Source organism: Bufo gargarizans, chromosome 5 (assembly GCF_014858855.1).
Source record: "Bufo gargarizans isolate SCDJY-AF-19 chromosome 5, ASM1485885v1, whole genome shotgun sequence".
Lineage (NCBI taxonomy): Eukaryota > Metazoa > Chordata > Amphibia > Anura > Bufonidae > Bufo > Bufo gargarizans.
Window position 1 is genome coordinate 192,160,119 of NC_058084.1, and position 23,850 is coordinate 192,183,968.

General features: G+C 44.7%; 1 protein-coding gene across 1 annotated transcript in view; it reads left to right on the top strand.

Moving 5' to 3' along the window:
• Positions 1 to 23,850, top strand: part of LOC122939379 (transmembrane channel-like protein 2) — a 245,038-nt gene that overhangs the window by 157,710 nt on the left and 63,478 nt on the right. Inside the window, exons 10-11 of the mRNA XM_044295446.1 lie at positions 2,676 to 2,823; positions 5,186 to 5,374. Coding sequence (XP_044151381.1) covers positions 2,676 to 2,823; positions 5,186 to 5,374 — 337 coding nt within the window. The remainder of the gene's footprint in view (positions 1 to 2,675; positions 2,824 to 5,185; positions 5,375 to 23,850) is intronic.

Consider the following 23,850-nt stretch of genomic DNA (forward strand, 5'->3'; position numbering starts at 1 on the left):
ATGAATATCCCCAAGAATTTAACACCTACCCTCTACCTTGCTGAAGAGAAGAAAATGAAAGGGGGAGAATAAAATGTAAAATTTTACAAATTACCTGGAATTTCTGCAACCACAATACCAAGGAACGGCAGAAATGAGCAGTAGCCTCATCTGTCTTCAGATTCTTCCAAATAATAAATGACGGTGAATCACTCTTTTTTCCAGTATCATTTTGGCAAGAAACACACAACTGAATGTATCAAACTTCCTCAAAAGTCTGTTTTACATTTTCCCAGAACCTGAACAATTTGGGGCATCTCCAGATCATATGGATCATTTCCGTACCACTGGCTCTACATCTAGGGCAGTTATAATTTTTTCTCAATCTCTGTGTGTTTAATTTCATAAGAGATGGGGGGTATTTTCTCTTCTTGGGGAGAGAGCGCCTTAATCGGCGGGAGGAGACTTATAGGCCACACATGCTCCTCTGGAATTCTGGGAAGAAAGGGATGCAAATGAGCTCTTAACAAGCTATGCCTGGGAGAGTAGTTTGTTATGTATAAAGTACGCAGTTGCAAGGTGTAATACAAGTGATTCTTTAAAGGAGTTGTTCGAAATAATGAAAAATCTCAGAAAAACAGCCCAATCACCTAAGATAAAAAGTCATGTCATGCTTACCCCTTTCTACAGCACCATTTTCTGTGTCACTGGTCGGGTCCTCCTGCTTTTGTTTCCAGCAGCAACGTGCTGGGAGTCCCATCAAGAGTCAGCTCTTCCAATGCTGTTTCTCTAGGAAGCTTCATCTGGTGGGTGGTTACCTTTGAAGACTAGTATTCAATGGCACCCCCGACAATCAGCTGTTTGAATGGGCGGTGACGCTTGTGCGAGCGTTGTGCCCTCTTCAGGGGCGTTTCCTCTGTGGAGGTGGTACAGTGTAATTACAGCTTCCTCTCCCATACATTTGACAAAGTAGGCGGAGAGCCGAAAAGGACACAGCACTTGCACAAGCACTGCAGCCTCTTTAAACAGCCGATTGGCAGGGGTCCTGGGAGTCAGAGCCCCGGCAATCTGGGTATATCTCATCAATATCTGTAGCCTGGAAAATTCTTTTAACACAGACACACATACTCCAATTAACATATTATTAACTCATTAGTTTTGCTAAAAACTCAGCTTCTTTTGGAGTTCTCATTAACTTGTTGGCTACTGACTTATGTAGCACAGAGCATCTTTTCTACTTTCATTAACTGGTTTTCTCATTCCTAAGTAGAACAAAGCAAAACTTGGATCGCAATGTCTGCAAATATATTTTGCTTGTCCTCTCCTTCAATTGTTCAGTTTGCCTATGAATATTTAATTAGAACTGGAGAGTAGAGCGTCTGCTGCAGGATGTGAATTATTTGTTTACTACTAAAAGTACGTATGAGGTGAATGTAATCATGGTCGGTCTAATTGCAGAAGAAATGCCAGCAATATGTATAAGACTTCAGAAATATTCATACTCTAAACCTACTAGTAATAAAACAGTTCTATGTAAGGCACAGTCCTTACTGTGTTATGTAGTAAATGAATATAATTAATTTATTAACAGAATAATCTGAGGCACAGAACATTAACATTCATGTAATAAAAATATATGAATAATTTAAAATGTAATTGCATGATTTAAATTCTTTGTCGCATTTTCCACCTATTTTCCATTGTTGCCAATGCGAATCTGTATTGCCATTTGTATGGCCACGGATCTTCTTGGCATGGATTTCAAATCTGCTTCAAGAAGTGATATAAAACCATGGTGGCTGTACATGTGCGAATTGGCTAACTGAATGGGGCTAATCAGCAGTCACATCTGCTGCATTCCAAATCCATGGCAGAAACCTTAAAGGGGTTGTCTGGGTTCAAAGCTGAACAAGGACATAACCACCCCTCCGGCCCATCTGATATGAGTATCAGAGAATTAATCGTGCACTGAATCACACAGGGCAAAGGCTTTTTTTGGAGATCTGTGATGTATCGGGCTCTCCATAGGGACTTCCAGGCGGAGGCTTCCGCCCAGCAGAGCGCCCGGTGAGCATGATTTTTCTAAAGAGTATTTGAAATTGTGTGACTGGACCCTTAAAGGGGTTGACCGGTTTCAGTAGGAAACCAAACAACAAATATGTTCCATGTACAATTAATTAATTAATTAAAATAGATGATTACTTACCTGACAGCTCCCACACTGCTGCTCTGGTTCTTCTGGTAGAGCTCTGTTTGCCCGAATTCAGCTAGGACATCTCATCGACAATATGTGACTCCTGCAGGCAATTATTGCCGAGGCCAGTGATTGGCTGCAGTGGTCACATTTTGTTGACGTGACATCACTGCTGCAGCTGGCTAAACAGAGCCCATCCAGGAGAATTGAAGTAACGAATCAGTCTATTTTTATTGCAGGCAGATGACATGTGCTGTCCAATTTTCTCCTGATTTCCTCCTGAAAGAGAACAACCCATTTAAGGGTGCTGAATACTGGTCCCAGTGAACTCAATTATAAGTAAAAAATAGTATACTCTTCAGCTTCACCTAGTGGTGGGTGCAGATGTACAGTATGAACCATTTTAAAAAACAGATCTTTGACTTCCTCAATATACTTAAATACACAATAAACTTTTTATAAGTTTGTGATTCTTATTATAGTTTGATATTTTGTCTTTTAGGATGGCAAGTAATGCCAATGAAAGCACAGGTGATGGAGATGATGGGGATTATAACTTCAGCTTTAAAATGTTCACTAGCTGGGATTACTTAATAGGAAACCCAGAGACAGCAGATAACAAATTTGCATCCATAACTACCAGTTTTAAGGTAAATACAAAAGTCTATTAATCTTGATGCTTTAGGGCAGTATTATGTAACATCAATACAGAACACACAGTAATTCACTTTTCTTCAATAATGTAAATGAAGCCAACAATTCACTGTTCCAATCAATTTTATATTTCCAGTTTCCCCATTTTGCAGCCGGAAAGTTCTTAAGTTATTAAGGATGAGCGTTTCAGGACAGTATAAAGTAGCAATTTACATTTAGGAACATTTTAAATGAAACACGTTTATGTTTGTAAAAGTTTAATAAAGCAAAAATATCTCATTAAATTGCTTGCCTGCTTCACAAAAATTCTTCTTAGGCCGAGAGCTGTCCGTGGTATCCCGGCCTGGCATCCTGCTGACAGCAGGAGTGCACGGCGTCATTGGTTGCTATGATGCCGTGAGCTTCATGCCGCCCCTGCACTACAGTAATACACTGGTACGATCTATACGAATGTATTACTGTAGTGCAGCGGCGGCATGAAGCGCACGGCGTCATAGCAACCAATGATGCCGTGTGCTCCTGTTGTCAGCAGGATGCCAGGCCGGGATACCACGGACCGCTCTCGGCCGTAGAACACGGCCGTGTGCATGAGGCCTTATACAGGGGATAGCAGGTACTGTTCAAAATGATGGAATCCTGTTGATTTCTTGTGCAGCAATCTGACCAAAAATATGCCAACTATAGGCATATTTCTGGTTAGTAAAGGACCCCCTACATTTTTTACCCTGGCTAAGAATCATTTAAAATTTGATTTGGGTTCAAATTGGTTGCCAGACCTATTTGGGTCTGATTTAATTCTACCCAAATGGAAAATGCTCCAATTGGCCTTGAAAATGTGTGTACACAATAGTGACACTATAAGGTCTCCTGGAACTCATATTTGTTTCTCTTTAGTCTCTTACTTTTTAAAATGTTGTATTCATTTCTCTCTCTCTCCCCAAAATGCACCCAAATCCAATGACCAAATATTTAGACTGGGATCCACCTTTCACAAAATTTGGGTCAAATCCGATTTGTTTAGAATTCAGATTCATTCAAATCTAGTCAACATGATTAAAGGGGTTATGTAGCTTTGTAAAATTTATGACCTATCCTTAGGATAGGCCTTAAGTGTTATATTGGTGATGGTTCGGACCCCTACTAATCAGTTATTGGAAGGGGCCTCAAGGCTCATACAAGAGCTGTAGGCTGGTTCGCATTCTGAATGCCATATTTTTTTGTAATGGCTATTCTCAGTATTATGGGCTCTTCAAACAGCTGTTTGCCGGGATACTGAGAGTCAAAACCCCACCTATCTAATATTGACAGCCTGTCCTAAGGATGGACCATAAGTTTTAGAAAGCTAGATAGCCCCTTTTAAGGGGTTGCCAAGGAATACATAATTTCCAACAGGTGCTGGCAGCCATCCTCCCCTACTGAAAGGATCATACTTACCTGCTCCATTCCAATCTGGTCCTCTGCTCTAGCTTCCGGGTCTCCATCTTCTGGTCGGAAGTTTGTTTTCTTCCAACCTGGCATAGATATTGTCACCTGATCCTCTCCAGCCAACCTCTGGCTTCACAGTTTGTGTCCACAAGAGACATATCAGGAAGAAAAAAAAATAAACCCAATGCCAGAAGATGGAGAGCGAGCATAGGGACCAGAGTGGTGGGGAGCAAGTAGATTAGATCCTTTCAAAAGAGGAGGCTGGCTGGTGGTACCTGTTAGAAATTTTGTATTTCTTGACAACCCCTTTAAAGAATTGAAAACAGGAGTTATTGCTCAGAATTAACAATGCTATATCTACTATTCAGATAAGAGAGTGTTTACAAGGTAGACAAATTATATGCTGTAAAAGCTGGAAAAAAAAATAGGAGACTTATAGCACCGTACTGTACAGCACTGGAGCTTGGCTCACAGTGTGCTATTAATGTTAGCTTTTTTCTGTGCCTGAGTGACACAGCAACCTAGACTCACCTTTATTTTTCTCTGAATACATAGTTTAGATGTCTTGCTACTTTGTGGTATAATAATTGGCAAATGCAGTCATATGGTATGTTATACTATACCAGCCATGCTCAACCTGTGGCCCTCCAGCTATTGCAAAAGTACAACTCCCATTATTCCCTGACAGCCTACAGCTATCATCCTACAGAAGGGCATCATGGGAGTTGTAGTTTTACAACAGCTGGAGGGCCGCAGGTTGAGCATCCCTGTACTATACTATTACGAGTAATATACTATGATTGCAGCCAAGCAACATGCTACATCCGTTTATGGGCATAGTTTTTCATTTGAGCTTTGTTGACACTCTATATGTTTGTTCATATTCACTTCCCGAGCTAATGACATTTTGTACTTTTTGGTTCTTCCCTTCAGGAATCTATTGTAGATGAAGAGGAAAGCAATAAAAATGAAAACATTCATCTTACTAGATTCCTCCGGGTTTTGGCCAATGTAATGATAATATGCTGCTTGTGTGGAAGTGGTTATCTTATCTACTTTGTTGTTAAACGCTCACAGACATTCTCCAAGATGCAGAATATTGGCTGGTATGAAAGAAATGAGGTAATAAAATGTTTTGTACAACACACTTGTGATAATCATATAAAACTGCTATTATTTCTCTTTAATGCTAATACTGACTAGTGATAAGCGGCAGGAGCAATATTCGAATTCACAATAATTTGTGAATATTTGGGTAAATATTCAAGAATTCACCATTATTTTCATGTTTGCAAAAATCAGCAATGTAATATGCGCGTATGCATTACAGGCAGGGGTCACTTTTTTTATTTATAATTCTTTATTTATTATAAGCAATAGGTTACTTCAGCTTTATGCGTGAAAGCACGTTAGAATATATATTGGTACATGAAGCGCAAATAATACACATAAGTTGTATGTATACAAAGATGCATGTGTACACATACTCAAATGCTGGTCACCTTCACACATAGTATCTCCATGCATATGTTTTAGGATAATAAACAAAAAACAGAATCAGCATGAAAAGTAGTAAATGATATAGTTATCAAACATAAACCTCAAACCCTCAAAACACCCTGGCGAGGGACTGGATGGACCTAGTGAAGGGTCGGCTAGTTAAATTGTGCTATACATATATTTATGTGAGATAAAAGAGATATATGAGCTATATGGGTTACTTGGTTACTTATAGGACAACAGTGGGGGTGAAACACCCCTATCAAATCCAGTATGGGCCTCTATACAACAATCCCATATTTATGTTGAAAAACATCTTACCATACACCCTGAACTCATGTTGAGGAAGGTAAGGTAAACATTTATTGTTCAAGGGCAGAGGTTTGTATCCTCATTGCATGATAGTCTAACCAGGGTTGCCAAGTCTTGAGAAATAATTTTATGTAAAAAGTCTGGCGTCCTGTACCACCTTGTGAGAATTTTAAAGGAATTCTCCTGTAAGCGAATACTTCTTGAGAAGCCATGTGAGTGAGTGGGTCAAAATAGCTTTGACGTCCGACTCTGGGATATTTATCTCTAGTTCTCTTTCCCACGCCCTCAAGTACAGAGTTTTCTCACAAGGTGGCACAAGGAGTAACTGCGTGTATAAAAAGGATAGAATTTTCAGCGGGGGTTTATTGGACGACAACGAGAGGTTTTCTAACCATGTAGGGTCTAAAGGTTCAATTGCGTGTTTCTGCCTATATTCCCTGCAGGTGATGGTAAGATCTCTTATTGTTAATGAATTCCTATAGGGCCTCGGGATCTTCTCTGTTATGTCCTCCATGAAGGAGTCTAAGTCATGAGTTTTGCGCAAGTTTGAGATTTATATCTCCGAGAGGTTGTACCAGTATTGTTGATTTGTACTCTTACCTCTCATGAAATAAGGGAGAACAGATAGTGGGGCTAGTGGTGAAAGTTTATTCTGATGCATCAAGAGGCCTGTTGTCTTCTGACAGTAAGAGCATAGAGTTAGACATTTCAGACAGGAACAAAGGCTTCTTTCTACCCCCATAGGAAACCCACATGTATCTTGTGGCATTTGTACCCATAAGGCTACGCTCCATGTCCACATGCAGTTTGCTATTGGATAGGTCCGCTAGTTCAGTCCACCTTACTAGATGTATAGCATGGTGGTAAGTTTTCAAGTCTGGGAAAGATAGACCTTCTGCCACTTTCTTCCTAATAAAAAGAGAGTAAGAGAGACGTGGTTTCCCACTGGCCCATAAGAAATTAATGAATAGCTTTCTGAAATCCGCAAATAACTTTTCAGGGATTGTTATAGGTAAACATCTCAAAATATGTAGGATCTGTGGGAGGGCATATGTTGTCAGTATGTTTTTCCTTCCTAGCCAGGACAGAAAGGGGATTTTAATGGAGCTAAGATAGGATTTGATTTTAGCTAACAAGGGAGGATAATTCAAGCTATAGAATTGCTGGGGATCTGAAGGAATTTTATAGCCCATTTCGGCCATTGGAATGGCGATAGCGGAACTAGAGTATCTGCTCTATTTTCCTCAACGGAGACATTAAGTATCTCTGATTTCCCATAATTGATTTTAAAGTTAGAAACTTCCCCATAATCCTCCAGCAATTGCATAATTTCTGGCAGAGCTTCTTCCGTATTCGTGATAAGCAGTAAGAGATCATAGGCGAAAGCCGCCACTGAATGCATGCAACTCCCAATCTGTAGAACTCTTATTTTATCTGAAGCCCTTAATTTATTTAGAAAAATTTCCAAAGCGAGGACAAAAAGTGTAGGTGACAGGGGACACCCCTGACGTGTACCATTTGCGATCCCGAAGGGAGCAGAGAGGTATCCATTGGCAAAAACCCTTGCCAAAGGTCTTCCATAAAGGGAAAATATTGCAGTGACGAACGTGGCGGGAAAGCCAAAATGTAGGAGCGCCTCTCTCATGAACGTCCAACTTACCCTATCGAAGGCTTTCTCCGCGTCTGTCCCCACAAGTATCAAAGGCACCATCTTTGTTCTAGCATAATGAATGGCATGATATATCCTGCTCACATTATGTCTACCCTCTCTGCCCCCCACGAATCCCACCTGTTCCTCCTTTAGAAGTCGAGGCAGATACTGAGCTATCCTCTGGCTGAGAATTTTGGCCCATAATTTCACGTCAGCGTTTAAAAGTGAGATGGGTCTATAGCTGCTATAACTTTTTGGATCCTTTCCTTCTTTAGGCAAGACTACGATATGAGCCATCAGGGACTGTTGGGGAAGGGAAGATCCCCTTAGCAGCGAGTTGCACGGTTCAGTGAGGTGAGGGAGTAGCGACTTCAGAATTTTTTTATAATATATAATGGGAAGGCCGTCTGGTCCCGGACTTTTCCCAGAGGGGATGCTCAGGAGACAATCCTTCACTTCTTCGTCTGTGATGGGGGCTAACAAGTGGTCTGCTTCCTCTGGCTTTAGTTTGGGTACCTCCACTGAATTAATGAATGAAGCAGTCTTCTCTTGTTTATCTTTGGGATCTATAGTTTGTAAGTTGTACAGAGAAGAATAAAAGGATGCAAATTCATTTGCAATTGCTGGGGTTGACGTCAGGAACTCACCCTCGCCATTTTGAATGCGTGCAATATCTGCTTTCTCCCTCTGACCCTTAATTAAACTTGTGAGTAGGGATGAGCGAACTCGAACTGTATAGTTCGGGTTCGTACCGAATTTTGGGGTGTCCGTGACACGGACCCGAACCCGGACATTTTCGTAAAAGTCTGGGTTCGGGTTCGGTGTTCGTCGCTTTCTTGGCGCTTTTGTGACGCTTTCTTGGCGCTTTTTGAAAGGCTGCAAAGCAGCCAATCAACAAGCGTCATACTACTTGCCCCAAGAGGCCGTCACAGCCATGCCTACTATTGGCATGGCTGTGATTGGCCAGAGCACCATGTGACCCAGCCTCTATTTAAGCTGGAGTCACATAGCGCCGCCCGTCACTCTGCTCTGATTAGCGTAGGGAGAGGTTGCGGCTGCGACAGTAGGGCGAGATTAGGCAGATTAACTCCTCCAAAGGACTTGATTAATCGATCCATCTGCAGCTGTGCATCATTGAGCTGCTGAAATTCAATTGCTCACTGTTTTTAGGCTGCCCAGACCGTTTGTCAGTCACTTTTTTCTGGGGTGATCGGCGGCCATTTTGTGTCTTGTGCGGTGCTGCGACCAAGTGCATCCAAGCTGCGACCAAGTGCATTTAACCCTCAATGGTGTGGTTGTTTTTTGGCTAAAGCCTACATCAGGGTGAAGCTGTCACACCAAGTGCATTTAACCAGCAATAGTCTGTTTATTTTTTGGCCATATACTAAATCAGGGGCAAGCTGCGCCCGTCACCAAGTGCATTTAACCCTCAGTAGTGTGGTTGGTCAAGCTGTCACACCAAGTGCATTTAACCAGCAATAGTCTGTTCATTTTTTGGCCATATACTACATCAGGGGCAAGCTGCGCCCGTCACCAAGTGCATTTAACCCTCAGTAGTGTGGTTGGTCAAGCTGTCACACCAAGTGCATTTAACCAGCAATAGTCTGTTCATTTTTTGGCCATATGCTACATCAGGGGCAAGCTGCGCCCGTCACCAAGTGCATTTAACCCTCAGTAGTGTGGTTGGTCAAGCTGTCACACCAAGTGCATTTAACCAGCAATAGTGTGGTTATTTTTTGGCCATATCCCAGTCTAATTCTGTCACTAAATCCATACCGGTCACCCAGCGCCTAAATACTAGGCCTCAAATTTATATCCCGCTAAATCTGTCGTTACCGCTGTACTGTTGTGGCTGGGCAAGTTATTTAGTGTCCGTCAAAGCACATTTTTTGTTCAGGGTTGAAATACAATTCCCAATTTAGCAATTTCATAATTTAGTGGTTTCTGCTATATCAGAGCTATTTGAAATCTATCCCTAAAAGGGTATATAATATTCAAGGTGCACATAGGGTCATTCAGAATAACTTCACACACACGCTACTGTGCATTTCCAAGTCTAATTCTGTTAGTAAATCCATACCGGTCACCCAGCGCCTAAATACTAGGCCTCAAATTTATATCCCGCTAAATCTGCCGTTACCGCTGTACTGTTGTGGCTGGGCAAGTTATTTAGTGTCCGTTAAAGCACATTTTTTGTTCTGGGTTGAAATACAATTCCCAATTTAGCAATTTCATAATTTAGTGGTATCTGCTATATCAGAGCTATTTGAAATCTATCCCTAAAAGGGTATATAATATTCAAGGTGCACATAGGGTCATTCAGAATAACTTCACACACACGCTACTGTGCATTTCCAAGTCTAATTCTGTCATTAAATCCATACCGGTCACCCAGCGCCTAAATACTAGGCCTCAAATTTATATCCCGCTAAATCTGTCGTTACCGCTGTCCTGTTGTGGATGGGCAAGTTATTTAGTGTCCGTCAAAGCACATTTTTTGTTCTGGGTTGAAATACAATTCCCAATTTAGCAATTTCATAATTTAGTGGTTTCTGCTATATCAGAGCTATTTGAAATCTATCCCTAAAAGGGTATATAATATTCAAGGTGCACATAGGGTCATTCAGAATAACTTCACACACACGCTACTGTGCATTTCCAAGTCTAATTCTGTCAGTAAATCCATACCGGTCACCCAGCGCCTAAATACTAGGCCTCAAATTTATATCCCGCTAAATCTGTCGTTACCGCTGTCCTGTTGTGGATGGGCAAGTTATTTAGTGTCCGTCAAAGCACATTTTTTGTTCTGGGTTGAAATACAATTCCCAATTTAGCAATTTCACAATTTAGTGGTTTCTGCTATATCAGAGCTATTTGAAATCTATCCCTAAAAGGGTATATAATATTCAAGGTGCACATAGGGTCATTCAGAATAACTTCACACACACGCTACTGTGCATTTCCAAGTCTAATTCTGTTAGTAAATCCATACCGGTCACCCAGCGCCTAAATAATAGGCCTCAAATTTATATTCAGCTGAATTTGAATACAATACATTGGGCCAAATAATATTTTTGTTGTTGTGGTGAACCATAACAATGAGGAAAACATCTAGTAAGGGACGCGGACGTGGACATGGTCGTGGTGGTGTTAGTGGACCCTCTGGTGCTGGGAGAGGACGTGGCCGTTCTGCCACATCCACACGTCCTAGTGTACCAACTACCTCAGGTCCCAGTAGCCGCCAGAATTTACAGCGATATATGGTGGGGCCCAATGCCGTTCTAAGGATGGTAAGGCCTGAGCAGGTACAGGCATTAGTCAATTGGGTGGCCGACAGTGGATCCAGCACGTTCACATTATCTCCCACCCAGTCTTCTGCAGAAAGCGCACAGATGGCGCCTGAAAACCAACCCCATCAGTCTGTCACATCACCCCCATGCATATCAGGGAAACTGTCTGAGCCTCAAGTTATGCAGCAGTCTCTTATGCTGTTTGAAGACTCTGCTGGCAGGGTTTCCCAAGGGCATCCACCTAGCCCTTCCCCAGCGGTGGAAGACATAGACTGCACTGACGCACAACCACTTATGTTTCCTGATGATGAGGACATGGGAATACCTCCTCAGCATGTCTCTGATGATGACGAAACACAGGTGCCAACTGCTGCGTCTTTCTGCAGTGTGCAGACTGAACAGGAGGTCAGGGATCAAGATTGGGTGGAAGACGATGCAGGGGACGATGGGGTCCTAGACCCCACATGGAATGAAGGTCGTGCCACTGACTTTCACAGTTCGGAGGAAGAGGCAGTGGTGAGACCGAGCCAACAGCGTAGCAAAAGAGGGAGCAGTGGGCAAAAGCAGAACACCCGCCGCCAAGAGACTCCGCCTGCTACTGACCGCCGCCATCTGGGACCGAGCACCCCAAAGGCAGCTTCAAGGAGTTCCCTGGCATGGCACTTCTTCAAACAATGTGCTGACGACAAGACCCGAGTGGTTTGCACGCTGTGCCATCAGAGCCTGAAGCGAGGCATTAACGTTCTGAACCTGAGCACAACCTGCATGACCAGGCACCTGCATGCAAAACATGAACTGCAGTGGAGTAAACACCTTAAAACCAAGGAAGTCACTCAGGCTCCCCCTGCTACCTCTTCTGCTGCTGCCACCTCGGCCTCTTCCTCCGCCTCTGGAGGAACGTTGGCACCTGCCGCCCAGCAAACAGGGGATGTACCACCAACACCACCACCACCTCCGTCACCAAGCGTCTCAACCATGTCACACGCCAGCGTTCAGCTCTCCATCTCACAAACATTTGAGAGAAAGCGTAAATTCCCACCTAGCCACCCTCGATCCCTGGCCCTGAATGCCAGCATTTCTAAACTACTGGCCTATGAAATGCTGTCATTTAGGCTGGTGGACACAGACAGCTTCAAACAGCTCATGTCGCTTGCTGTCCCACAGTATGTTGTTCCCAGCCGCCACTACTTCTCCAAGAGAGCCGTGCCTTCCCTGCACAACCAAGTATCCGATAAAATCAAGTGTGCACTGCGCAACGCCATCTGTAGCAAGGTCCACCTAACCACAGATACGTGGACCAGTAAGCACGGCCAGGGACGCTATATCTCCCTAACTGCACACTGGGTAAATGTAGTGGCAGCTGGGCCCCAGGCGGAGAGCTGTTTGGCGCACGTCCTTCCGCCGCCAAGGATCGCAGGGCAACATTCTTTGCCTCCTGTTGCCACCTCCTCCTTCTCGGCTTCCTCCTCCTCTTCTTCCACCTGCTCATCCAGTCAGCCACACACCTTCACCACCAACTTCAGCACAGCCCGGGGTAAACGTCAGCAGGCCATTCTGAAACTCGTATGTTTGGGGGACAGGCCCCACACCACACAGGAGTTGTGGCGGGGTATAGAACAACAGACTGTGAGCCTCAAGCCCGGCCTGGTGGTGTGTGATAATGGGTGAAATCTCGTTGCAGCTCTGGGACTAGCCAATTTGACGCACATCCCTTGCTTGGCGCATGTGCTGAATTTGGTGGTGCAGAAGTTCATTCACAACTACCCCGACATGTCAGAGCTGCTGCATAAACTGCGGGCCTTCTGTTCGCGCTTCCGGCGTTCACATCCTGCTGCTGCTCGCCTGTCTGCGCTACAGCGTAACTTCGGCCTTCCCGCTCACCGCCTCATATGCGACGTGCCCACCAGGTGAAACTCCACCTTGCACATGCTGGACAGACTGTGCGAGCAGCAGCAGGCCATAGTGGAGTTTCAGCTGCAGCACGCACGGGTCAGTCGCACTACAGAACAGCACCACTTCACCACCAATGACTGGGTCTCCATGCGAGACCTGTGTGCCCTGTTGCGCTGTTTCGAGTACTCCACCAACATGGCCAGTGGCGATGACGCCGTTATCAGCGTTACAATACCACTTCTATGTCTCCTTGAGAAAACACTTAGGGCGACGATGGAAGAGGAGGTGGCCCAGGAGGAGGAGGAGGAGGAGGAAGAGGGGTCATTTTTAGCACTTTCAGGCCAGTCTCTTCGAAGTGACTCAGAGGGAGGTTTTTGGCAACAGCAGAGGCCAGGTACAAATGTGGCCAGCCAGGGCCCACTACTGGAGGACGAGGAGGACGAGGATGAGGAGGAGGTGGAGGAGGATGAGGATGAAGCATGGTCACAGCGGGGTGGCACCCAACGCAGCTCGGGTCCATCACTGGTGCGTGGCTGGGGGGAAAGGCAGGACGATGACGATACGCCTCCCACAGAGGACAGCTTGTCCTTACCCCTGGGCAGCCTGGCACACATGAGCGACTACATGCTGCAGTGCCTGCGCAACAACAGCAGAGTTGCCCACATTTTAACCTGTGCGGACTACTGGGTTGCCACCCTGCTGGATCCACGCTACAAAGACAATGTGCCCACCTTACTTCCTGCACTGGAGCGTGATAGGAAGATGCGCGAGTACAAGCGCACGTTGGTAGACGCGCTACTGAGAGCATTCCCAAATGTCACAGGGGAACAAGTGGAAGCCCAAGGCCAAGGCAGAGGAGGAGCAAGAGGTCGCCAAGGCAGCTGTGTCACGGCCAGCTCCTCTGAGGGCAGGGTTAGCATGGCAGAGATGTGGAAAACTTTTGTCAACACGCCACAGCTAACTGCACCACCACCTGATACGCAACGTGTTAGCAGGAGGCAACATTTCACTAACATGGTGGAACAGTACGTGTGCACACCCCTCCACGTACTGACTGATGGTTCGGCCCCATTCAACTTCTGGGTCTCTAAATTGTCCACGTGGCCAGAGCTAGCCTTTTATGCCTTGGAGGTGCTGGCCTGCCCGGCGGCCAGCGTTTTGTCTGAACGTGTATTCAGCACGGCAGGGGGCGTCATTACAGACAAACGCAGCCGCCTGTCTACAGCCAATGTGGACAAGCTGACGTTCATAAAAATGAACCAGGCATGGATCCCACAGGACCTGTCCGTCCCTTGTCCAGATTAGACATTAACTACCTCCCCTTAACCATATATTATTGGACTCCAGGGCACTTCCTCATTCAATCCTATTTTTATTTTCATTTTACCATTATATTGCGAGGCTACCCAAAGTTGAATGAACCTCTCCTCTGTCTGGGTGCCAGGGCCTAAATATATGCCAATGGACTGTTCCAATGTTGGGTGACGTGAAGCCTGATTCTCTGCTATGACATGCAGACTAATTCTCTGCTGACATGAAGCCAGATCCTCTGTTACGGGACCTCTCTCCTCTGCCTGGGTGCTGGGCCTAAATATCTGACAATGGACTGTTGCAGTGGTGACTGACGTGAAGCCTGATTTTCTGCTATGACATGCAGACTGATTCTCTGCTGACATGAAGCCAGATCCTCTGTTACGGGACCTCTCTCCTCTGCCTGGGTGCTGGGCCTAAATATATGCCAATGGACTGTTGCAGTGGTGGCTGACGTGAAGCCTCATTCTCTGCTATGACATGCAGACTAATTCTCTGCTGACATGAAGCCATATTGTCTGTTACGGGACCTCTCTCCTCTGCCTGGGTGCTGGGCCTAAATATCTGACAATGGACTGTTGCAGTGGTGGCTGACGTGAAGCCTGATTTTCTGCTATGACATGCAGACTGATTCTCTGCTGACATGAAGCCAGATTGTCTGTTACGGGACCTCTCTCCTCTGCCTGGGTGCTGGGCCTAAATTTATGAAAATGGACTCTTACAGTGGTGGGTGACGTGAAGCCTGATTCTCTGCTATGACATGAAGACTGATTCTCTGCTGACATGAAGCCAGATTGTCTGTTACGGGACCTCTCTCCTCTGCCTGGGTGCTGGGCCTAAATTTATGAAAATGGACTGTTGCATTGATGGGTGACGTGAAGCCTGATTCTCTGCTATGATATGAAGACTGATTCTCTGCTGGCATGAAGCCAGATCCTCTGTTACAGGGACCTCTCTCCTCTGCCTGGGTGCTGGGCCTAAATATCTGACAATGGACTGTTGCATTGGTGGCTGACGTGAAGCCTGATTCTCTGCTATGACATGCAGACTAATTCTCTGCTGACATGAAGCCAGATTGTCTGTTACGGGACCTCTCTCCTCTGCCTGGGTGCTGGGCCTAAATTTATGAAAATGGACTCTTACAGTGGTGGGTGACGTGAAGCCTGATTCTCTGCTATGACATGAAGACTGATTCTCTGCTGACATGAAGCCAGATTGTCTGCTACGGGACCTCTCTCCTCTGCCTGGGTGCTGGGCCTAAATTTATGAAAATGGACTGTTGCAGTGGTGGGTGACGTGAAGCCTGATTCTCTGCTATGACATGAAGACTGATTCTCTGCTGACATGAAGCCAGATTGTCTGCTACGGGACCTCTCTCCTCTGCCTGGGTGCTGGGCCTAAATTTATGAAAATGGACTGTTGCAGTGGTGGGTGACGTGAAGCCTGATTCTCTGCTATGATATGAAGACTGATTCTCTGCTGACATGAAGCCAGATCCTCTGTTACGGGACCTCTCTCCTCTGCCTGGGTGCTGGGCCTAAATATCTGACAACGGACTGTTGCATTGGTGGCTGACGTGAAGCCTGATTCTCTGCTATGACATGCAGACTAATTCTCTGCTGACATGAAGCCAGATTGTCTGTTACGGGACCTCTCTCCTCTGCCTGGGTGCTTGGCCTAAATTTATGACAATGGACTGTTGCAGTGGTGGCTGACGTGAAGCCTGATTCTCTGCTATGACATGCAGACTGATTCTCTGCTGACATGAAGCCAGATCCTCTGTTACGGGACCTCTCTCCTCTGCCTGGGTGCTGGGCCTAAATTTATGAAAATGGACTGTTGCAGTGGTGTGTGACGTGAAGCCTGATTCTCTGCTATGATATGAAGACTGATTCTCTGCTGACATGAAGCCAGATTCTCTGTTACGGGACCTCTCTCCTCTGCCTGTGTGCCGGGGCCTAAATATCTGAGAATTGACTGTTCCAGTGGTGGGTGACGGGAAGCCAGATTCTCTGCTATGGGACCTCTCTCCAATTGATTTTGGTTAATTTTTATTTATTTAATTTTTATTTTAATTCATTTCCCTATCCACATTTGTTTGCAGGGGATTTACCTACATGTTGCTGCCTTTTGCAGCCCTCTAGCCCTTTCCTGGGCTGTTTTACAGCCGTTTTAGTGCCGAAAAGTTCGGGTCCCCATTGACTTTAATGGGGGTCGGGTTCGGGACAAAGTTCGGATCGGGTTCGGATCCCAAACCCGAACATTTTCTGGAAGTTCGGCCGAACTTCTCGAACCCGAACATTCAGGTGTTCGCTCAACTCTACTTGTGAGCAGTTTTGATCCCCTATTGCCATGGATATAAGTCGCAATCGTAATTTAATTATATCTCCATGAGTCACTTTGGAGGGTTGTCGCTTATTAAGGTTCTCTAACACAGATATTTGGGTTATCACTGAATCTACCTCCTTCATCCTTTGTTTGCGGACCCACAACCCCAAGGCTATTAGTTCCCCCCGTATAAAGGCCTTGTGCGCTTCCCACGTAATGGGTGTGGCCATTTGTGGGTCATTATTTAGTTCCAAGAACATGTGTACCTTCTCCTCTATTTGGGATCTGTGTTTATCATTTTCCAGGAGGGTCTCATTGAGCCTCCACGTCCAGGATCTGGGAGGGGTACCCTGGAAGGGTATTCCCAATAAGACTGGCGCATGATCTGTAACCGTAATTGGGCCAATGCTCACCGACTCCACTCTCTCTAAGAGATGATTTGACACATAAATATAATCCAACCTCCTATAGATGCCGTGGATTGCTGAGAAGAAAGAATAATCTTTCCCCTGAGGATGATGCACTCTCCAAGCATCTGACACCTGGTGGGCATCCAGAGCATTCCTCAATTTCCTGACCTGTTGCCAGAGTGTCTTGGGTAAATAGAGGTGGAGTCGAGTGGGTGGTCCAAAGCCATATTAAAGTCACCTCCCAGGATCAAGGCCCCTTCTCTGAAGTTTATTGCCATAGAGTGACCCTTTTATAAACACAAAGCTTCCTGTCGGATCAATTAATTGCGACTGAATTTGTGCAGGTATAGTGCAGGTACCCTGTTGTGTCTGAAATGTGTTTCCTGTAAAAGCAGTATATCTTCCCTCTCTTTTTTTAGCATCTGGAAGACCCTGCTCCTTTTTTGCGGCCCATTTAATCCATTAACATTAAGCGATACTACTTTCAAAGGCTCCATAATCCCATCTTGTTCACATTCTCTAATAGAAACAACCCATCCCATAAAACTACATAAGAGTTTACATGTTTCCATCGCCAGGTGTAACCGTTAACAACTTGAAAAGCAAAAGGGGCATAACATGAATGTACAACAACAAGGAGTGCAGCTTCGCCTCCCTCCATCCCACACCTAATAAAGTGTGATTTCAGATGTCTAAGACATAGTGAGGGCCGGAAGGGTGCGGGCTGGACTCCCGTCAATAGAGGTGAAAAACATATCTTCCGAATAGAAGACAGTTTTGGTGGGCAGGGGGGAACACCAACTGAAGGACCAGCAGCAGGGATCGGGCAACTAAAATAACATGGGAAATGAATGCCTCTTACAATCAGGTACAGCGCGTCACAGATAATTTACAAAGATATGACATAGAGTGTGAGTGCTGTAGGTTGTACTAAATATCCACATTCCAAGTTCTCAGCACGTCATACAGGTAACCTAGGCCCAGCCATCATAAACACCCATCCAGGGACAGGGCTGGCATGACCCACATCACATTCTGAGTGCGTTAAAATAGGGATAACCTCTCAGGTGAACAGATAATCAAATATCCAAAAACATTCGAGAATAGGGCACCGGGGCATATACAAGCACAGGGTGAGTGAACCATCATTAAGCATGAAACAGATAAAGTCGCAGGTGAGCGAGAGTGTCTCTTTGTGAACTCCGTCTACCTTCATTACCTTGAGAGGTGAGGGAGGGAAGGTAGGGAGGGAAGGTAGGGAGGGAAGGTGGGGGGGAGAGAGCATGTATAGGAATATGAGAAACTCACATATACTTTGGAATTATTTCTATAAACTCTCACCCCAATGCAAGAAAAACACTCAAGTCTATGACCCTCTCAGCATGAGAGGAAGAACATCTCAGGACTCTTCACCATATTCCCTCCGTAAGGCACTGTTCCCGATTCTCTTTCTCTGCCTCTGTTTCTGATTCTTAGCCGGTCGTCCCGGGTTCCACGATGTGGGCAGCGGCAAAGGTGGGATGTCAGTAATCTCCTGGGCTATGTTCCAGTCCTGGATCTCCTGATCGACAATCCCCAGATGATCGTAAATTCGTCTGAGGTCACTATGGGACCTGAGCACCAGCTTCTTATCAGGCGCATTTATAAGAAGCCCAAATGGGAATAGCCATCGATATAAAATATCTTTCTCCCTTAACACTTCCAGCAACGGCTTCAGCGCTTTCCTCTTGCGCAGTGTGACAGGGGAAATATCCTGAAAAATGGCTACCGATGCACCTTTGTACTTCAAGGAGGTTTTGCCACGGGAAGCTTTCAGGATGCACTCTTTGGCTTCGAAGCTTGCAAGTTTGCAAATTATGTCCCTAGGCGGGTCTGAGGGACCAGGCGACGGCCTCAGTGCCCGGTGGGCTCTTTCCAGGGTTAAATCTGGAGTTGCAGATGACCCCACTAATTGAGTAAAAAATGCAGTCAATGCAGCTTCAATGGCGTCCGGCATGATACTTTCGGGGAAGCCTTTGAGTCGGAGGTTGTTCCGACGGCCCCGGTTATCTTGGTCTTCCAGCTGTGTGTACAAAGTATTTATGTGGGCCTGTGTGTAGTCCAACGAGTGTGCCACTGCTGAGCCAAATTCAATAATGGCGGTCTGCGCAGTTTCGGCGGCATCTATCCTCTCACACATGTGCTGTAGATCTTTCTTGTACTCCTTCAGCTCCTGCACTATTGGATCAAGTGCTTCTGCAAGAAGTTTCCTCATAAAAGGTCTAGAGACCGGGAGGTGTTCTTTCAGTGATGGGGCAGCTGCTTCAATACCATCTCTGTCTTCAGAATATGAAGCGTCAGGTTGGAGTTCAGTGTCTTCTGGCGGCTCCATTTTCTCCACCTTTTTAGGCTGGAACGCCGGTGTCTTTTTGACAAATTTGTCGAGATCTCCCTGCCCCGCAGCTTGCTTAATGTGTGCCGAGCTGTCCCTGGACTTGTCTCTCAAAAGCTTGCCCATGTTTGCTAATGATAACTTCTGAAAATGCCTTCTCCTGTGTTAGTCCTCAGCAGAGCGATCTAACCTGCGGCCATTCAGGCTCCACCCCCCCCAGGCAGGGGTCACTTTTGCTACATTTTTCAAGCTGCTAGAAGTTTCCTGAGACTGGAGAAAATGGTTGGCATGGCAGAACATCACCATAGCTTTATATGCAGATAGAGTGCTCCAATATTCTAGCGATTGAGCAAATCGGCAATTAATGATGCGCATATTTTGGCGCAATACGTGCAGCTTCCCATTTTAGCAGGTCTGACTGCATATAACTGATTTGTGCACTATGTATTGCTGTGGCACTATATCTGTAGTATGTATGTATGGACAGCAGTACCTATCAAACTACCTAAGACCCTGCACTGGAACCATCAGCTACACTATATCACTATGTAACCTACACTGACTATCTCCCACTAACTATCTGTATTATATATATAAGCTAACTAACTAACTAACTATCTAATGTAATTAAACAGTAAAGCAATGACTCTGCTGTCTCTCTCAGAACTCCATAAAACTACAGAAAATGGCTGCTGAGGAGGTTCTTATATAGTAAGGTGTAAGCCAATTTCCTATTGGTTGCTAGGGATGTTGCTAAGCTCAGACAAAGACATTGCAGCCTTCTCATTGGCCCACAAGCAAGAAGCAGGGAGGGATCATGGGTTCAGATGGAAAAAAATCTAGAATATTCGCAAATACAAATATATAGCACTATATTCTAAATCTTCACGAATTCTCAAAGTGGCGATATTCACAATTAAAATTTGCAATTTGAATATTCACGCCCAACACTAATACTGACAGAGAAGATTGCTACCACAAGCTTATATCATAGTTATACATTAATATATTTACCATAGAGGCGGACATGCAACTGCTATTCTCTGCTTAACCTGGCTTTGTAATATTGACTTCCTGCTGCTGCTGCTACTAGGCGAAACTTACTAAATACAACATTATGCAGCGATACTTAGGGGGGGGGGGGGACTAAAGTCCATTCGGAAAGTCTTCAGACCCTTTCACATTTTTTTCACATTTTGTTATGTCGTGTCAAGTTTTCCCCATCAATCTGCATTCAGTACCCCTTAATGAACATAAGTATTCAGACCCTTTGCTATGACGTTTGAAATTTAGCTCTGGGGGCCTCACTTTTTTTGATGTTTCTACGACTTTATTGGAGTCCACTTGTGGTAAATTCAGTTCATTGGACATGGTTTGGAAAGACATTCCCCTACCAATATAAGGTCTCATGGCTGAAAATACATATCAAAGCAAAAACCAACCATGAGGAGGAAACGCTGCCTATAAGGCCAGAGACATGATTGTGCAGAAGCACAGATTTTGAAAATGGTACAAAAAAATGTCTGCTGCACTGCAAGTTCTGAAGACCACAGTGGACTCCATAGTTCTTAAATGTAAGACATTTAGAAGAACCAGGACCCACCAAACTAAGTAATTGGGGTAAAAAATTTCCTTGATAAGAGAGGTGACCAAGAACCCAATGGTCACTCTGGCTGAGCTCCAAATATCCTGTGTGCAGATGAAAGAGGCCTCCAGAATGTAAATTACTGCAGCATTCCATTAGTCTGGGCTTTATGGCAGAGTGGGCAAAAAGAAGCCTTTTCCTCATTAAAAGACATATGAAAGCCAACTTGGAGTTTGGATTAAAAAAAGCACCTAAAAGACTGTGAGAAACAAGATTCTCTTGTTGAAACCAAGTTCAAACTTTTTCGCATCAAAACAAAGATGCTCATAATTTATTGAGACATCTGATTCTTAATAAATTAGGAGGATCTCACTCCGGTACAGAGGGATCAAGACTAAAATATTGGAACGCTAATCTTAATAAATGTCGCTCTCTGTTTTTATTGTTTCATTATGGGGCATATAATCGCAGAATGATGGAGGAACTCTTTAACTTTTTTTATTTTAGCACAAGGCCACAACATAATAAAATGTGAAAAAATTAAAGGGTCTGAGGACTTTCCAATTTCACTGTAGAATTCTATGGAGGAACACTAGTACTATGAGGAGAACTAAAGGGCCACCATTAATGTGTATGGGGGCACACAAGGCATTTCAAGGAGGATACACAGGGGACTATTAATGTGTGGGATACAAAAGGAGATACCGTACTAATAATATGGGGAACTAAGGCAAACAGCATACTCAGTAGTTGTGACCAGGGAAAATCATTATGGCATTCTGGGCCAGACCAGAACAACAAGAGAAGTAAATGCCTCCAGAGAAGACATCACCTTTGAGTCACTGGGTATTCACATATATGTCTTGTGCACATATTGAGAAGGCAGGGAATAACACATGGATTCTCTTTTTGGTGTCTTTCAGTCTTTGTGTAATGCATCACTTCCTCAGACTGTGCTCTAAAAATCAAAATAATCAGAGGATGCATGTACAGACTAAATCAGACATTACATAGTTACAAACAATTCAAAGAAAAGGAGTGAGGGCCTTGTTCACAGGAGTTTACAATCTGCAAGAGTAGTACAGATCCTACAAAAATAGATAAAAGGTAAAGTGGGCATCTTTCCAGGACTAGACCTCACAGAAAAATGGCAAAGGAAGCATGCATAATTATAGCAAATACACAATGACATTTTTAAATATACTGTATATTATAGTCCTTTGGACATACACAATTCATAGGTTTAAACAATGGTGAGAATAATGGGGCCATAGGATGATATAGTAAAAACAGAACACTCAGAGGTGTCGGTGCCAATAATTAATAGTAAATAATGAGGGTATCTAATTTTATGGACTTTAAAGCACAGATCTTAGCAGGTCTAAATAAAAAGATATAATTGCACAAAAAGAAAACCATGCTCTGAATATATGCCAGTGCTGTATATGGTGTATATTGTAGGAAGGAACAATGGGTTGTCATTGATGGTCAGTACATGTCACCGAGGTTCCTGGCCTCGGTGAGGTAAGAGCTGTTTGCAGATTGCAGTCTGACACTTCGGCTGTGTTAGGGCTCTTTCACACCTGCGTTCTTTTCTTCCGACACATAGATGACGTGATCGCATGGCACATCATCCATGCGCATGGGGTGCTCTGACGTCACTCTGGAGCGCCCCGGGAGCCGTGCGGACTGTAAGTATACCACTCCCCCGCTCCCCGCTCCTACTATGGCAACCAGGACTTTAATAGTGTCCTGGGTGCCATAGTAACACTGAAAGCATTTTGAAGACGGATCCGTCTTCAAATGCTTTCAGTACACTTGCATTTTTCCGGATCCGGCGTGTAATTCCGGCAAGTGGAGTACACGCCGGATCCGGACAACGCAAGTGTGAAAGAGGCCTTAGTATTAGCTGCAAAGCTAACCTGGGATGGCTCTTATTGGGAGTAGTCAAATTGATGGGTGGGTGGCTACTCCCCATGTTCCAGGCTGGGTCTTGGTTTGGGATATAAAACACAGGCAGCACTGTCAGGTGGTGTGGGTGACACCTCTCTGACAGTAGAGTGCTGCCATTCTCTGTGTTGGAGCTGTGGAGATCTCTGCGCTGAGGTCTGAAAACCGTGTGTCAGGTGAGCAGGCTGCCTTACAGCCTGCAAGTGGACTTTCTGAGCCCGATCATTCAGCCAGGTGTGAACTGTTATGAGTGTGAATAAACACTGAAGATTGATTTAAAACCTGGTCTGTTGCCTCTATACTGCATCCACTAACCTGCCTACCACAGCAAATCTCACTTGTTAAGGAACCAAAAGTAATGGGACAATTGGCTTCTCAGCTGTTCCATGGCCAGGTGTGTGTTATTCCCTCATTATCCCAATTACAATGAGCAGATAAAAGGTCCAGAGTTCATTTCAAGTGTGCTATTTGCATTTGGAATCTGTTGCTGTCAACTCTCAAGATGAGATCTAAAGAGCTGTCACTATCAGTGAAGCAAGCCATCATTAGGCTGAAAAAAAAAAAAACATCAGACAGATAGCAAAAACATTAGGCGTGGCCAAAACAACAGTTTGAAACATTCTTAAAAAGAAGGAATCCACCGATGAGCTCAGCAACACCAAAAGACCCAGAAGACCACGGAAAACAATTGTGGTGGATGACCAAAGAATTATTTCCCTGGTGAGGAAAGCACCTTTCGCAACAGTTGGCCAGATCAAGAACACTCTCCAGGAGGTAGGTGTATGTGTGTCAAAGTCAACAATTAAGAGAAGACTTTACGAGAGTGAATATAGAGGGTTCACCACAAGATGTAAACCATTGGTGAGCCTCAAACAGGAAGGCTAGATTAGAGTTTGCCAAATGACATCTAAAAAAGCTTTCACAGTTCTGGAACAACATCCTATGGACAGATGAGACCAAGATCAACTTGTACCAGAGTGATGGGAAGAGAAGAGTA